Here is a 15,512-nt window from a genome sequence, read left to right on the forward strand (position 1 = left end):
TGCAGGTGTAATCAGATCTATACGAGACGCGAGAGCAGCAGCCCACCAGTTGGTCGTAGCGTCCCCCTGCCGCCACGATGTCCGCCACCATGCGCTTGCGCTTGCGGATGAACGCCACAAACTGGAATATGACCCCGGAGTGGTGCTGGACCTTGTACACCAGCCCGAGGTTCACCACCACCTGTAAACAACAACAAACATCCAACAAAACAGGACCAAAGATTTGATAAAACAGCGAACCACTTTCAGACAGCAACAATAAAACAAAGCGCTCCACTGTAGCACTGCTTCAACCTCCTTGATGTTAATTGATGTCAAACCCCGCCTTTTCTTTTTCATATCAACATATGGTAGCTGTTGCTGTAGCTACTTTACAACCTTGCACAGCGGCAGCATCCTCGCATACGTGCAAACTTGGCCTTCGATCAGACTCTAAACTAAAACGCGAGAATGACGTGTGGCGGGGTCGCCCACCTGCAGCTTGACGCCCAGCCGCTGCAGCAGCGCCGTGAGCTCCTCCAGGTCCTTGTGGCCCTGCTTGACCAGCTGGGTGACGGCCGTCTTCTGCTTGGTGAGCGAGGTCAGCAGCGGCGCCAGGCTGGCCAGGTCGCCCTTCTGCTCGATGTACTTGTAGAGCGTCTGCACCTGCGCGCCACAAACAGCGTGGTGAGGGTCTCACTCAAACAGCCCCAGGGGGAGACGTCAACACAGGGCCGTGTTTCCACAGCGTGCAGTGACAACACTCACGCTATTGGTGGACAGTGACATGTTGCAGAACTTGGCCTCCACTTCCCTTTTGGTCAGCTTCTCACTCTTTGAGGGGGGGGAGGGAGGGGGGGGGGGGGAAGAGAAACAAGGGGTCAAAGATTACACACCGGTTAGATAATATCCTGTGCACCGTGGCGGGTGGGGTCTGTCCCCGGGCCGTGCTTGGCTTGGCTCGAAGAGATTATGGATACGGCCCTGCAAACATCTGTGCCGCAGGTGTGTGCGTGTGTGTGTGTGTGTGTGTGTGTGCTGACCATGGCGTCACACAGTATGTTGGAGGCGTGGCTCAGCTTGTCCTCAGGCACGCCGCTGTGGAGCAGGATGGCCTTCAGCAGGCTGGTGTGGTTCAGGTAGATGTTGTAGTTCCTCTCCTGCAGTCAAGAGAAACACCAGGCTTTAACTTTCCCAAACCAACACCTGATATCGCTCCCTCACCAAGCAACGCACCAATAACCGCTTCCTGCACCACACCCTCAGTGTGAGTGAGTGAGTGTGCATGTGTGTGTGCATCTGTGTGTGCGTTTGTCTGTGTGTGCATGTGTGCGTGTATGTGTGCGTGTGTGCGCGCGTGCGTGCGTGTACACAATGTGTCCCTCTGCCCTTCTCCGTGACTCCCCCCTGTGGTGTTAAAAGCCTCCACCCAAACAGTTTACAAACACATGCATACCACATTTTCACATCAAGTGTCCTCACACATTTTACAGAACAAAGCTAATGTTTCAGTGCTCATGTAATGGACGAATATTTGCAGAGAGGACAAATGATTTGCACCATTATTTTATGTTTAAAAGCAATTAAGGTTCTAGTATTGCACCAGACTTGTTTTTGGAGCCGCACCACAAGCCAATAGGGCCTGGACATAAGAACGCATCGTTGGACTTTGTGTTGGCAATACGTCGCCATATTGAGAGGACTTTGAGACTATTACTGTAAAATCCTAATTAGAGGGAAATAAACTGGAACCTTGGCTCGTGAAAACGTAATAAAAAATTACATAAAAAATGCTTTGGCAATTTCCAAAAACAAAATCATCTTCACATAATGACAACCCCTTTTCATCCCGCTCAGCAGCACGCATGCCGTGCTGAGCGTCGCTACGGCGACGGGCCTAGGAGTAGTAACAGGCGCCGCGGGGGGGGGGCCTTTAGGGCGCCTTTGACGCTGACCTGCAGGGCGGGGAACTCCTGGATGATCTCGGAGATGGTGTAGATGACCTCGGCGTCGGGGAGCAGGCTGTTGGTGACGGGGGAGACGATGTCGAAGGCGCACTCCAGCAGCTCCCTGGGGTGGGCGCGGTCGTGCTTCCGTGGCCGGAACACTCGCTCAATGCTGTACCTTTGGGAGGGAGGGAGAGGAGGAGGGAGGGAGAGGGTGACCAGGGAGCCGGAGGGAGGAGACTCCTGAATCACCTAACTCAGTGAATTAAAAACCTGCAGACATCAGGAGATATTATTATATCTACATTATCGTGTATTTTCAATTATTAAAAGACAATTGATGATTGATGATACCAGGAATATATATTTTATATTCATTATTCATAATACTACTATGAATTCATGAATCAATATTAATCCCTTTTTTTTCTTATCTCATTAACATCACATTAACATAAATTGAGTGCTGAAACCGTACCTCTTCAAGTTGGTGATTTTAATGCGCGCGACATATCTGGCGAATGCCATCTGCGGAGAAGAGAAACCCATTAAGGAAGCCAGATCAAAGAGGGCGCTGGGCACCGTTGGAGGGACACCTCACAGTGCTGCCAGCCAGGCTGTAATAAATCACTGTGTGGAAACAGCCATTTAGTCCTCTGGCCTTCCTGAGCCCAGATCTGAGGAGCTACTGCTGATTGCAGGCTCACACTCTCCGTGTGTGTGTGTGTGTGTTAGTGTGTTAGTGTGTGTGTGTGTGTGTGTGTGTATGTATGTGTGTGTGTTTTTCTGCATGCGTGCGTGATTTTGTGCGTTTGTGTGTGTGCGTATGTATGTGCGCGTGTGTTTTTGTGCGTGCGTATGTATGTGCGTGTGCACGTGTGATCCTCACTCGGAGGTCAAAGGGCAGTGTGACCAGCATTCCGCTGTGGTCCATGAAGCAGGCCAGCTCGGTGCCCTCGTACAACTTCCTGTTCCTGGGAAGGAACAGGGGGGTTTGGAGACGCACGGCACCTGGAGGTACAGGAGTGCACACACACACACACACACACACACACACACACACACACACACACACACACACACACACACACACACACACACACACACACACACACACACACACACACACACACACACACACACACACACACTTTCCTTGTTATCCTGAGGTCTGTGCACGCACACACACACACGCGCAATGATGCTAAACTTACACCAGGATGTCCAACAACATTTCCATAAGATAACATAACCCTGGGCCGGCGGGGTACAGATGTATGCCCTGGGTAGATCCAGGGGGAAACGTGCATAAACACATATCTGCAGCTGGGTGTCATCAGCGGTGAGTGGGGACTGAAATAGCCGCGGCTGGCTTCACCTGCGCCTCTCCCCCACCCCCCACCCCCGACCCCCACCCGTCACACAATGTGGGGCCTGTTCTGGAGCCCGACGCTGCAGCAGATGGCTGATCCAGGACTGCAACGAGACCCAGCGCCGCACAGCGGGTCAGGAGTCCAGGTGGGCCCCACACACACACACACACACACGCACACACACACGAAAGCATGCAAATAGACACACACACACACACACACACAAGCGTGCAAACAGACACACACAAACACACACAAGCGTGCAAACATTGCATGCGTGCATGTTCATATGATGCTCTCTCTCACACACACACACACACACACACACACACACACACACACACACACACACACACACACACACACACACACACACACACACACACACACACAGTATGTGAACAGTGTGCGTGTGCGATAAGCAGGGGACTGACCGTGCTTCTTGAAGGTTCTGGTGATGGTTTCGTACACATACTGTTGCAATTTGGCGCTGTTGAAATGGAAGCTGCCCTGGAGGGGAAGAGAGCAAACAAACAAAGGCTCTGTCAGAGGGACGCAGCGGAGAGGACGACCGCGGGGCCCACCGCTGACCGCCAGCCTGGCCCTGCATCGGACCGTGCTCACAGCCCTGGTGAGTGAGGGGTGACACACGGAGGACCACGGAGAGGCTCTCCTTATGAACGTGTCTGCAGTGACCCCTAGAGGTGAAGGGGAGCAACGACACCGCAGGGATGACGCCTCACGCTGTGTGGTCCTCTCTTTTCTGGTCCGCTCGTCAGTATTAGAGCAATTTTTCTCATGGGTTGATAAAAATAGTCAACATTAATTAATTAGTTTTCTCTCACCGCATCACGCAGAAGTATACGTGTTTTAACCCCAAAAAGTTTCCATTTATTCTTTATGATGAAAGCAATTATATATATAATGTTAATACTTTTAGATTTTTTTACTTCATTTTAAATTGTTAAAAATGTACACATTTCTTAATGACACCCATCCTGGCATAAGCACTCATTATCCGAATCGAAACTGTGAACCTCTATGTGGACAGTCAACACTTCTAGTCTACAAACAACAACAACAACAACAACAACACCCGTCCAGACCCCCTGCCGCCCCGCCCCGCCCCACGCACCTTGTCGTGGTCCATGTCGTAGGCGAAGTCCATGACGGGCGTGGTGTTCTGGGCGAACAGCTGGCCCACCATGGAGCGGTAGGCCTTGCCGTTGACGTTGGCCATGGTGTGCTGCAGCACCTCGTGCAGCTCCGACTCCTCCATCAGGGGCGGCGGCAGCAGCTCGCTCCGCAGCAGCTCCTGGGCCGTGGGCCGCAGCGCCGGGTCGTGGTTCAGCAGCCACAGCATCACCTTCCTCTGGGGGGGGGGGGGGGGGGCGGCGGGGCGGGGGATGAATGCAGCTTTCTTCACAAGAAGTCTTAAGTCAACTTCTGACTTCTAGTGAAGAAAGCCGCATACATTGACTCTCTTTCATATGATCCTAGAACGGCATGTATGGCGGCCACAACGGAATGTCGATATTTCTGGGACAGGAGAAGGAATAACTTCTTCAATATATACAACATACCATCTAGAGATCTAGAGTCTAGAGATAATTTTTCCTTAGGCTACACAATTTAAAGGAAAGCCAAACATGGTGTTTGAGCTGGTCCCTCCCAGCCTTCTAAGGCTTCTGCCCCCAACTTCTGGGGGAAGCACTTTAATGGTTGAGCGCGGGGCTATATCACTGGTCAGGGTTAGGGTTAGGGCTGGTCAGGCTCTCTCTCCCCTGCCCAAGCCTCCGGCTGCATCAGATCTTTGGTTGCAAGATAACGTTATTAACTTTTTAAAACTTAACTTTTACGTTTTTAAAACTTTGTTCATTGCAGTGGAGATTTGGACCACGACCCCCCCCCCATATCACCACTAAGTAACCCACTTCATTACTTTTCCTAGAGAGTAATGAATTCCTTTAGAGTTTGGTTTTCCTTTAGGGGGGACGACTGCTGCTAAAACCCCTCAATTGTTTCCTTAAATAAATCCCCTCATTATCGAGGATTAAACCCGCTGACGACTGTACTGCCGCCACATGGCCTGTGGTCGGCTACGCTCCACAGACGCTATACGGAGCAACCGCCACGCTAACAGACCAACGAGGGGCTCGCCGCGCACCTGCATCCCGGTCTCGTACTGCCCAAAGTCCTCCGGGAAGTCAATGGCCTCCTGTTGAAAGACAAAAGAAGGACATGTGGTGAACAGCCACGACCCCGCCCCGCCCACCATCCACCCCCCCACCCCCCCGCCCGACCACCACAGTCTCAGTCGGGGATACGGGGGAGCAAGGGAGACTCACCGTGCGTAGCTGGCCAATCACGGAGATCCGCTCCGAGCCGGTGGTCATGGGTCGGTAGGACATCTCGAACAGGATGATCCCCAGGCTGAACAGGTCCACTTTCTGGGGGACGGAGAGGACAGGGAGGGGGGGGGGGGGGGGGGGGGGCCGGAGACACGGAGTGATGTTAGGCTCGCGGAGGGTTAATGAGGCGGATTGCGTGAGCACTTTGGGAGGGGGGGGGGGATTAAGAGTCGTGCTGGAGCATGTGGGACCGGGCTCTCCAGCTATAGGTGCTAGGCCTCATGAAGCCCTCCCCTGTGCTGTGAGTCATGCGTGTGCTCTGGTTCCCTGGTGGTCCAGGGGTGAGGAGTCATTACTCTCCACGCAATCGCCCTGCGGTGGAATCCTCATCGGGGAACAATGACGTCCTGAATTTACCATCTGGGATTAATTAAAATGTCCGTGTGCTCTATTAACATAGAAAATACGACATTCGATAATAAACAGATTTTGTAGACGGGGTTAGAGGGCGTACCTGGTTGTAGGTGGCCTTGGCGTTCCCCTGGACCTCTGGGCTGACGTAGAGGGCTGTACCCACCATGCCCGTCATGTTGCCTGGCAGGGCAAAGATGGAACAAAAGCATCGCAGCTGGTCAGTAAACAGAGCAGAGCCAAGCCAGGACAGCAGGGGGTAAGGTTGCAGTGTTGTGCATGAACTAGTTCAAAAGAACTAGTTCATTGAACAAGTTCATTTTTCTATGAACTTTGAACTGAACGTAACATATTTTTAACTAAAGAACTTGAACTAGTTCAGATTTATTAAGTATGAACTGAACTTTGAACTAGTTCATGTGAAGTGTGAACTTGCACAACACTGTAAGGGTGTTACCACAGAGTGGATAAAGGACAGTGTTTAGACTCGTTGGTTACCTGTAGGATCCGGCTTAGGCATCACCGCAGGGCCAGTCTCCTCCAGCTCCAGTTTACCCGCAGCCTGGAGACCAGTAACCAGGAGATGGACATTAGCACCCCCTAATGGTGCAATTAAGACTGGACAAATCAATATAATCGCTTTCAATTACCATCAAGGTATATATATATATATTTGTACGTTACATTAGACATTAGAATTATGTTTATGTCGTACGGTCTTCAGGGTTGTGTGGTCTGTGTAATTAATTAATTCAACCATCTTAATCAACTGATAATAACTTGACTGGATCATTATATTCATGGTTCTCAAAGTAAAAGGATCATAAGTTAGGGCTTGTGACTGTGAGTTACATGATGATGAACAATTATGATCCATGGCTCTGTTATGGATGAAGTGGAATAAAATGATTGATTGTATGTTTTAATTAATAATTAAAATATAATTAACACAGAGATATATCTATATAGTGTATATTAATAGCAGGCAGCCTTTCCCTCCTACCACATTAGCTCGGTGGTCAGTTGCCAGGCCAAAGTCTCCTATCTTCACATGGTCCTGGGAGTCCAGGAAAATGTTGACAGGCTTCAGGTCTCTGTGGATCATGCCCTGGTGGAGGAGAGGAGAGAAGGAAAGGAGAAAGGGAGAGGAGAAAAGGAGAGGAGTTTGAGAGCAGAGACAGAGAGGATTAGAGAGAAAGTAGTGAAATGTTAATGACAAAACCACCTTAAACCACCTAAAAAAAATCCAAGGACAAAGGATAGAATCATAATAACCAAATGGTACAAACTGTACATTATGCATGAAAAAGTCAAGCTAATCCTGGGACAAACCTACACTTTTTAATTATGCTCAATTCAAACTGATTGTTGCACGTTTTACTTTTAATAACTGAACCTGTGGCTGCAGTGAAAGCAAGCCTCTCGTTCCGGTGTGCGTTGACTGAATCCATTCCTAAGGACGATCCCTCCACAAGCCCCCGCATTAACCCTGAAGGCCTCCTTGACAACACATCTGTGTTATGTGGTGTGAAATTATCAAAGCATATCCCATGTAGATGAAAGCAAGATCGTGTCATTTTGCTGGCGGAGCATGAGAGGGGAATGAACCCGAAGCAGACCTCGACTTAACCTCGCGGCGTTTCTCCCGCACGCGCTCTCGCCTGAGCGCACGGGACACCGCAAGCAAGGCGCTAACTATTCCACCCGTCACTTAATTCATCTCACTCCGCATCACCTCCGCCACGCAAGGCCTGAGTAGAAACAGAGACGCTCGCTTCGACTTCACACACACTTCTGGCGGCGTGTTACCATGTTTTCAAACCCATCTGTTTGACACACACACGCAGACACACACAGAGATTGACACACACACACACACAGACCTGCTCATGGATGTACGCGAGGCCGTCCAGGATTTCCCTGAAGAGCCTCCACAGTCGGCTGCTGTCCTCGTGCAACCCCTGGTCGATGGTGTCCCTCAACGTGCTCTTCTCGCAGTACTCCATCTGTGGGACGGTGGTTGTTGTTGTTATTTCATCAGGCCAACGGGCCCCTCTAGTGGTGAGTCGGTGGTACCGCAGCCCCCGCTGGTGTGCCCTTACCTGTATGTACAGGTAATGTGCGATGAGGGTGGGTCGCTCCGAGTCTGTGCTCTCGGTCGTGTCGACCGCTTGCCTTTTGCTTGGTTCGACCTACGTTCCAAAAAATATATATATATATATGCCGTTAATAAAATGGTAAAGAAAAAGCAAAATAAATAGTAACGATAAGTCAGCGCGGTGAAGGTTTTACCAGTGACAGGTCCACGGCGCTCTCATCGCCGTTATCGAAGATGACGTCGCTCTCTGAGTCCGAGTCCGACGGCCTGCATCCACCGAGAACCAACAGTCACTAGTCAGCCATCGCTCTGGATTCAAAACGCAAAAGAACCAACGGGGCGACGGAGCGACACTCACAGAAACGACGCCCCGAACACGTCTTCGTCGTCGTCGTCGTCGTCGTCGTCGTCGTCCTCCTCGCTGGAGGGGCGCCCGCTGCACTTGGCGCTGGACGACCTCTCGATGGACGTGGACCACTCCACCGAGCTGGCCAGCGCCGGCGGCGGGGCGTTCTTCTCCACGTCGTCGGCCAGGCCCAGGGTGTTCAGGCCGAGCGAGTGGCCCCTGGCCGCCGCCGCCGCCCTTGGCTTGTCGGCGGGGCTGCGGGGCTCGGAGCTGTCGGAGCAGTCGAACCCGGAGGCGGCGGGCGGCGTCTCGTGGCGCTCGATCCAGGCGTTGTAGTAGCGCACGATGTTCTCGTGGTTGAGGCGCGACAGCAGCGTCACCTCGCCCTTGATGCGGCGGAACTGCTTGCTGGCCGGGTTGACCTGGATGCGCTTCACCGCGTAGTAGCAGCCGTCCAGCTTGTTCTTGACCTGGAGGTGGAAAAGGGGAAGGACGCGGGTAGTTGATGGGAACAGGGGCAGGACAGTGTAGAGCAGTGGTTCCCAAATGGGGGGGTACGCGTACCCCGAGGGGTACTGCAGGGGTACTGTGGGTGGTACTCCGCAGTGAAATTTGTGAACCGTGTCAATTCTTTTTTTAACCTTGAGCAAGTTTCAATTCTGAAAGTGGTTGATAAGTGGTCGAAACACCAAAATGTCGTCAGTTTCAGGAAGAATATATTTGAATGGGATTCACCTCTACGTGCTCTGAGCCTCCCCTGGCGCTGAGCTTCTTTTGTGTGGAGAAATTAGCCCAGGCCCATGTTTCTCACTAAATTGTGACTATTTGCACCCATTTAATATTCATGTTTACACTGTCAAATAGAACACACATTACATCATTTACGTTCCCCTGCTAGCCCTCCCCCAGGGCAGAACTCATTCCGAGCGGCGCACCTTGATGACCGCCCCGAAGGCTCCCTTCCCCAGCAGCTGGAGCTCCTCAAACTCGTGGAAGTAGCGGGAGAACTGGGGCTGCAGCACGGCGCTGAAGGGGGCGCCCAGGATGTGGCTGTGGGGCAGCACCGACGACGGGAAATCCTCCGCCTCCACTGGGGACAGACCACAACAACACCGCTCAGACGGGGAACAGACCACAACAACACGGTCAGACGGGGAACAGACCACAACAACGCGGTCAGACGGGGAACAGACCACAACAACGCGGTCAGACGGGGAACAGACCACAACAACGCGGTCAGACGGGGAACAGACCACAACAACACCGCTCAGACGGGGAACAGACCACAACAACACGGTCAGACGGGGAACAGACCACAACAACGCGGTCAGACGGGGAACAGACCACAACAACGCGGTCAGACAGGCAACAGACCACAACAACACGGTCAGACGGGGAACAGACCACAACAACGCGGTCAGACGGGGAACAGACCACAACAATGCGGGCAGACGAGGAACAGACCACAACAACGCGGTCAGACGGGGAACAGACCACAACAATGCGGGCAGACGAGGAACAGACCACAACAACACCCAGTGTTTCCCACAGACCAGGTGGGGGGGGGGGGGGGGGGGGGGAACACGGGCTGGCGGAGTTGTTGACGGGGGGGGGGGGGGGGGGGGGAACAGACCACAACAACACCGGCCAGACAGGAGAGCGAACGGCGACGAGAATACCAAAGTAACAGGACACTTTGGGTTAAGTGAGTCCGCCAAATGGAAACGATGTTATTTGGTGTTTAAAAAAAAACATTTTCCTTTTTTGTGAGTTGTCCCACAGTTTTACGATCGAGGTCCTTTATTTAAGAAAATAATTACGATATATCACAAGTTATCCGGTTCATCATAAAAATGACATATAACATATACATAACATATAAAACGCTTAAATTCATTCATAAACCCATAAAGGCATAAACTGCCCTAAATAAATGTCTCAGTTAGTTTTCCGATGTGTGTGTGTGTGTGTGTGCGGTGCCCGCTGTACCTTCTGGGCTGGAGTCCCGGGCTTGTGGGACTGGCTTCGGCGGTGGGGGGTTGAGGAAGGGGTGTTCAAGGAGCTGCTGGGTGTTCCAGCGGTCCACGTCGTTCACACACACACACCTGGCGTCAGAAGAGCACCACGTTAATACATCGTCACACACACACACACACACACACACACACACACACACACACACACACACACACACACACACACACACACACACACACACACACACACACACACACACACACACACACACACACACACACACGGTTAATGAAGCTTGTTGTTTGTCAGTGTGGTTTTGAAGCACCCAATCTGCATTCTATTAATCACATTTAAAGGAGCTGGTTAGTATTTTAGCTGTGTGAATAATAGGGGGATGGAATACCAACATAGGCATGTAAAACATGTTAGAAAAGCACACAAGCGCTACAATGTCAATGCAGGCGTGACCCACTTTCTAACCCGGTTTAGAAGAGTCCGCGCCCTTCAAACACACAAAGCGCCACAGCAAACACACCGGGCCAGGTCACGTGTCAGGGTGTGTGCGTGATAAAGGACAACGTGTGACAAAGAGCCGCACGCGTCGCCGCGCTCTGAGACCCACCGCTTGAGGAAGTCCTGGAAGTCGCCGGGCAGGGCGGCGGGCACCACCACCGGGTACTCCTTCACCTCCTTCCCCTGGCTCAGCGCCAGCAGCATCAGCCCCAGGCTCCACACGTCGCCCTTCTTGCCCGTGCGGGCGGGCAGGGCCGTCTCCTCGCAGAAGCGCACGCGGGCCTGCTCGAACACCTCCTCCTTCAGCACGTCGCTCAGCCTCTTGGACAGGCTGTAGTCCGTGAGCCGCACGTCGCCGCGCGGGTCCAGCAGCACGCTGGAGGCGCCCAGCTGCTTGTGGACCACCGAGTTGGCGTGCAGGTAGTCCAGGGCGGCCAGCAGCTGGGCGGCGTGCTGCCGCAGCCGCTCTGGGGGCACGGGGGTGTGGCTGAGCAGGCTCTGGTTGAGGGTGGTCCCGGCCACGTGCTCCACCAGCAGGTCCACCACCAGGCAGTCATCCCGCTCGCTGGAGCTCAGCGCCTGGTAGTGCACCAGGTGGGGGTGCTCCAGCCGCAGCAGGGAGCTCAGCTCGCTCTCCGCGCCGTGGATCTGTGGGGGGCGAGGCGGGGACAACGGGTGTGAGTGAAACACACACAGGGCCCTGGTTAGGCGGTCTAAAGCGCAGACGTCAAGGCGCAAAGTCAAAGTACTTTGTGGGCGGTTCTACGGCGCTGTTGCTTTTATGACGGCGAGATAAATGAGCCTTGCGCCCGGCGCAAATCTAGAATGGGTTGGGCTGAAACCTGTGTGTTGTGGGCGTAACGTGCAATAAACCAATGCGAGTTCCACCTGCCATCCCCTTTAAGACCCAGCGCATTTGACTTGGCAAGTTTATATTTTGACAGCGCATTTGCAGTCTCCACTGAGACAGATGCATGACCACATGAATTTCAAACTTCAAATGGCTCAGTTTATGGCCAAATAATAGGCATAATTCACACATGGAATAGCGTTTTCTTCTCCAACTTCAGAAACACTGATTCGTCATGTAAATTGCTGCAAAGACAACTTAAAACATATATTATATGCGGACGCGGTCCTCGATGGCCACAACTGTGGGTCTATTTAATGATATGCGGAAATACATTAACAAACATTGTTTGTTACCAGTATTGTATACATTATCGTTATCGACTTGTGTTCATAATATGCATGTGTCCCCCCGTTAATATACATCGCCATTGACTGTATTATGTGTTACGTGTTTAGTTTGCGTGTGTTTAAACAGATGGGTGTGCACACATACGCGCACCAAGCATCACCCGCATTCATTCATTCTTTTAAACACTCGCGGTAAACTATGTTTTCTCACGATCAAATACTAATCAATCCTAAAAGTAATGGGCTTGTACACGATGTCTGTGTCAAGAACATATGTGTTTGCTGTACTGTGTTTGCAGATGCATTGATTTAAAAGTACAACTTACTGCTGTATCAGCTGTTCTTTCCCAAATCTTTTAACCAACCCTTTACCCTAAAATTAGATTTTGTTTTGGAAGCCTGGAATATACTTTGCTCGAATGTATTATTGTTATTATTATTATTATTTTAACGCATGCCATAGCCTACTCTACTTCATTTATGTTCATTCATGCAGCCCTATTGAAAAAAATGTTTCCACAATCCACACGCTATTTCTATGCAGTTTCACACGTATGAATAATCTTTGACATCATAATATTCAAATCAGGTTAATAGTTTGCATGTTTGTGCTGTGTATAGCCTACGTGTGTGTAAGCGTAGGCTATGTTGTAGTTCCGACCTGCCATGGCACGTCAAAATAGTTAATAGTTGAGTTTGACTGTTGGGACTCGCCTGCTTTTTACAGTATTCGATTTTGCTCTTCTCCTGCTCAGTGAAGAACTTCCCCATCTTCTTGTTCCATTGCAGTGACCACTCATAGACCACCACGAAGTCCCCCGAGTGGGCCTCCAGCCCACAGTACACGCTGCGGCCCAGGCGCTCACTCTCACCTGCAGGAAACACATTACCGCCTCACGCATGAATATACAGTAGAAGTGCTGACCAACAGTCAAATGTCCGAACTGGGCTGTCCGACCCAGAACGCAGGGCCCTGGGTGAGCGCTTCTTACCCAGGCACTTCCCTCGGTGGACCAGCAGTTCCCCCGCGGTTCCTTTGTTGAAGAGGAGTGGATTCGGCAGGGGAGGGCTGTCTTCGTTGAATGTCTCTCGTCTGGTAAAGACTCGGTGAGGTTAGAAGCGGATTCAGTCGTTTAGCACTAAACACTTTTATCCAAAGATGGAGAAGTGAGATTGAGACCATCAAAGATTACAATCAAAGTTGGAGAAACAAAAAAAAATGAAAAAGGTAATAAAATAACAAATATTAAGTAGGTCATTTATATCAGATTTGTACAAATTTGGATAAAAAACAACTTTATTTATAGTTATTAAGTAACTAGGTTTATATAACTAGTGCATAGTAGTTGTAGCTCAGACCTAATACATACCACATGGCAGAGCATGGCTCCATCCTAAAGTGTTGCTCTACTTAAGGCTTCAGCCTTGTCTGGGGGGGGGGGGGGGGGGGGGGGGTACCTGTGGCGGGTGTTGGAGGTGGTCCGTCGCCGGGGGCCGACGGCTCTCTTGGGGTCCGGGGGTTCAGGGATTGGTCCGGTGGAGCTGGGTGAGCTCCGGCCCAGCAGGGGCTCTGTCGTGGGGGGCTGCTCCATACTCTCAAGACGCTCCTGAGGGGAAAACGGCACATTTATCCAACTTATTATCTGCTTATCTCCGCAGTAATTAGGCCCAAGGTAGGGTCGTTTCTGGACTCCCAGCACAAAGGTTCTGAGATCGATCCCTAATGACAGCAGCCTTGAGCCAGATACCCATCTGCTCATTAAAGGTGACATATTATACCACCAGGTGTGAGCGGGATTAGCCATTACAAGCCGTTTTGAAAATCTGCCTCTCCGGACATCAAAAGTAGGCGTGTCCACCTAGATGTATGACGGATAGATGAGCAACGTTTGCTACAGTCCACTGGGTAGGCTGGTAGACTGATCTATCCAGCACACATCTAGGTGGACACGCCCACTTGTGATGTCAGAAGAGGCAGATTTTCAAAACGGCTTGTAATGGCTAATCACACTCACATCTGGTGGTATAATATAACATGAATCTGAAGTATCTGAAGTCGCTTTGGATCAAAATATCTACTTCATGACTAAATAGTGAAAGTGTGTTGTCTATGCTGGTTGTGTTTCAGTGTAGTGGGGTTGTACAATTTCAGTATAGCCCCACTTACTTCCATCAAATGAATGGGGAAAGGGCAGAAACAGTGCCTTGGCAGGCAAACAGAAGAGACTTTGTACCTTTTTGAATATTCATTCATTTGTTCATTCATTCACATGAACACAGCAACGATAGGAGTGTCAGGCTGAAAATGGGAATGTTCCACACACCAGTTTGGCCATTTCTTTTCTTCTCTTCTCTTCCCGTTTCTCCTCCTCCCTTCTCTGGATTTCAGCCATGATCTCCTTCTCCTAGAAAACCAAACAGACACCATGCAGGCTAGCCTATAGACAAGGTCCCCCCCTAAAATATATTCCACAGAACACCCTCTAGGATCTGCTTCAGTGTGTGGTAAAGGGCGTGGCCACTCACCATGTCCTCCTCCTGCTTACGTCGTTGGTCCAGCCTCCGTTTCTCCTCCAGGTCCAGTTTCTCTTGATGGCGTCGCTGGTTCTTCAGCATCTCCTCGTGGAAGGAGCTCGGCGGGGGCTTGTTGTACTTGCTCAGGAAACCCTGGACATGGTCAGCCAGCTCATAGATCATCACCTGTGGGAGAGGACAGTTGGTTAAAGGATGTGTGTGTGTGTGTGTGTGTGTGTGTGTGTGTGTGTGTGTGTGTGTGTGTGTGTGTGTGTGTGTGTGTGTGTGTGTGTGCGTGCGTGCGTGCGTGCGTGCGTGTACCTCTCCACGCCGCACCGATACGAGCTTGGTCAGCTCATTGAGAAGACACTGGAGGTTTTCATTGGAGAGGCCTTTGGCATTTTTCAGCTCCAACTCGGGAGGCCTGTCGGATATATATTACAGACAGTCGGTTACATACGTATAACTATCCCATTCTGCTCTCTGGACAGCTGCTGCCATGTTCATACTCACACTCACACTAGCAGATGGCTTGTGGGTATGGCACAGGTGGTGTATTCAACATGACATGTACTTACGCATCGGGGTACGTGGCCGGGCATTTGACCTGCAAGTCTACGGCCACGTAGGATTCCTGTCCGGTGTTGAGGCCATTGGGTCGCAGGTAGAGGTACACCTCCGGAGGCCTTTTGATCTGAAGTACATGCAAACAACCGTCATGCATGAAGGATCTCTAATATGGTAGCCACAACAACTCTCAAAGCTGCTACACACTATGTGCATTAGCTTCATGTTTGTATATGA

At 51.1% G+C, this 15,512-nt stretch overlaps 1 protein-coding gene across 1 annotated transcript in view; it reads right to left on the minus strand.

Annotated features, from left to right (window-relative positions):
- Positions 1 to 15,512, minus strand: part of eif2ak4 (eukaryotic translation initiation factor 2 alpha kinase 4) — a 28,158-nt gene that overhangs the window by 12,340 nt on the left and 306 nt on the right. Inside the window, exons 2-29 of the mRNA XM_084481808.1 lie at positions 15,287 to 15,402; positions 15,030 to 15,132; positions 14,721 to 14,894; positions 14,519 to 14,599; positions 13,653 to 13,801; positions 13,187 to 13,287; positions 12,909 to 13,066; positions 11,104 to 11,642; positions 10,494 to 10,609; positions 9,440 to 9,594; positions 8,517 to 8,974; positions 8,353 to 8,425; positions 8,163 to 8,252; positions 7,944 to 8,066; positions 7,064 to 7,168; positions 6,559 to 6,622; positions 6,164 to 6,243; positions 5,647 to 5,748; positions 5,466 to 5,516; positions 4,434 to 4,670; positions 3,733 to 3,808; positions 2,815 to 2,936; positions 2,404 to 2,453; positions 1,935 to 2,103; positions 1,023 to 1,139; positions 748 to 813; positions 475 to 645; positions 47 to 181 (exon numbers count right to left, since the gene is read on the minus strand). Coding sequence (XP_084337934.1) covers positions 47 to 181; positions 475 to 645; positions 748 to 813; positions 1,023 to 1,139; positions 1,935 to 2,103; positions 2,404 to 2,453; positions 2,815 to 2,936; positions 3,733 to 3,808; positions 4,434 to 4,670; positions 5,466 to 5,516; positions 5,647 to 5,748; positions 6,164 to 6,243; positions 6,559 to 6,622; positions 7,064 to 7,168; positions 7,944 to 8,066; positions 8,163 to 8,252; positions 8,353 to 8,425; positions 8,517 to 8,974; positions 9,440 to 9,594; positions 10,494 to 10,609; positions 11,104 to 11,642; positions 12,909 to 13,066; positions 13,187 to 13,287; positions 13,653 to 13,801; positions 14,519 to 14,599; positions 14,721 to 14,894; positions 15,030 to 15,132; positions 15,287 to 15,402 — 3,981 coding nt within the window. The remainder of the gene's footprint in view (positions 1 to 46; positions 182 to 474; positions 646 to 747; positions 814 to 1,022; positions 1,140 to 1,934; positions 2,104 to 2,403; positions 2,454 to 2,814; positions 2,937 to 3,732; positions 3,809 to 4,433; positions 4,671 to 5,465; positions 5,517 to 5,646; positions 5,749 to 6,163; positions 6,244 to 6,558; positions 6,623 to 7,063; positions 7,169 to 7,943; positions 8,067 to 8,162; positions 8,253 to 8,352; positions 8,426 to 8,516; positions 8,975 to 9,439; positions 9,595 to 10,493; positions 10,610 to 11,103; positions 11,643 to 12,908; positions 13,067 to 13,186; positions 13,288 to 13,652; positions 13,802 to 14,518; positions 14,600 to 14,720; positions 14,895 to 15,029; positions 15,133 to 15,286; positions 15,403 to 15,512) is intronic.

The sequence above is a fragment of the Micromesistius poutassou genome (genome assembly GCF_964030765.1).
Source record: "Micromesistius poutassou genome assembly, chromosome: 17".
Classification (NCBI taxonomy): domain Eukaryota; kingdom Metazoa; phylum Chordata; class Actinopteri; order Gadiformes; family Gadidae; genus Micromesistius; species Micromesistius poutassou.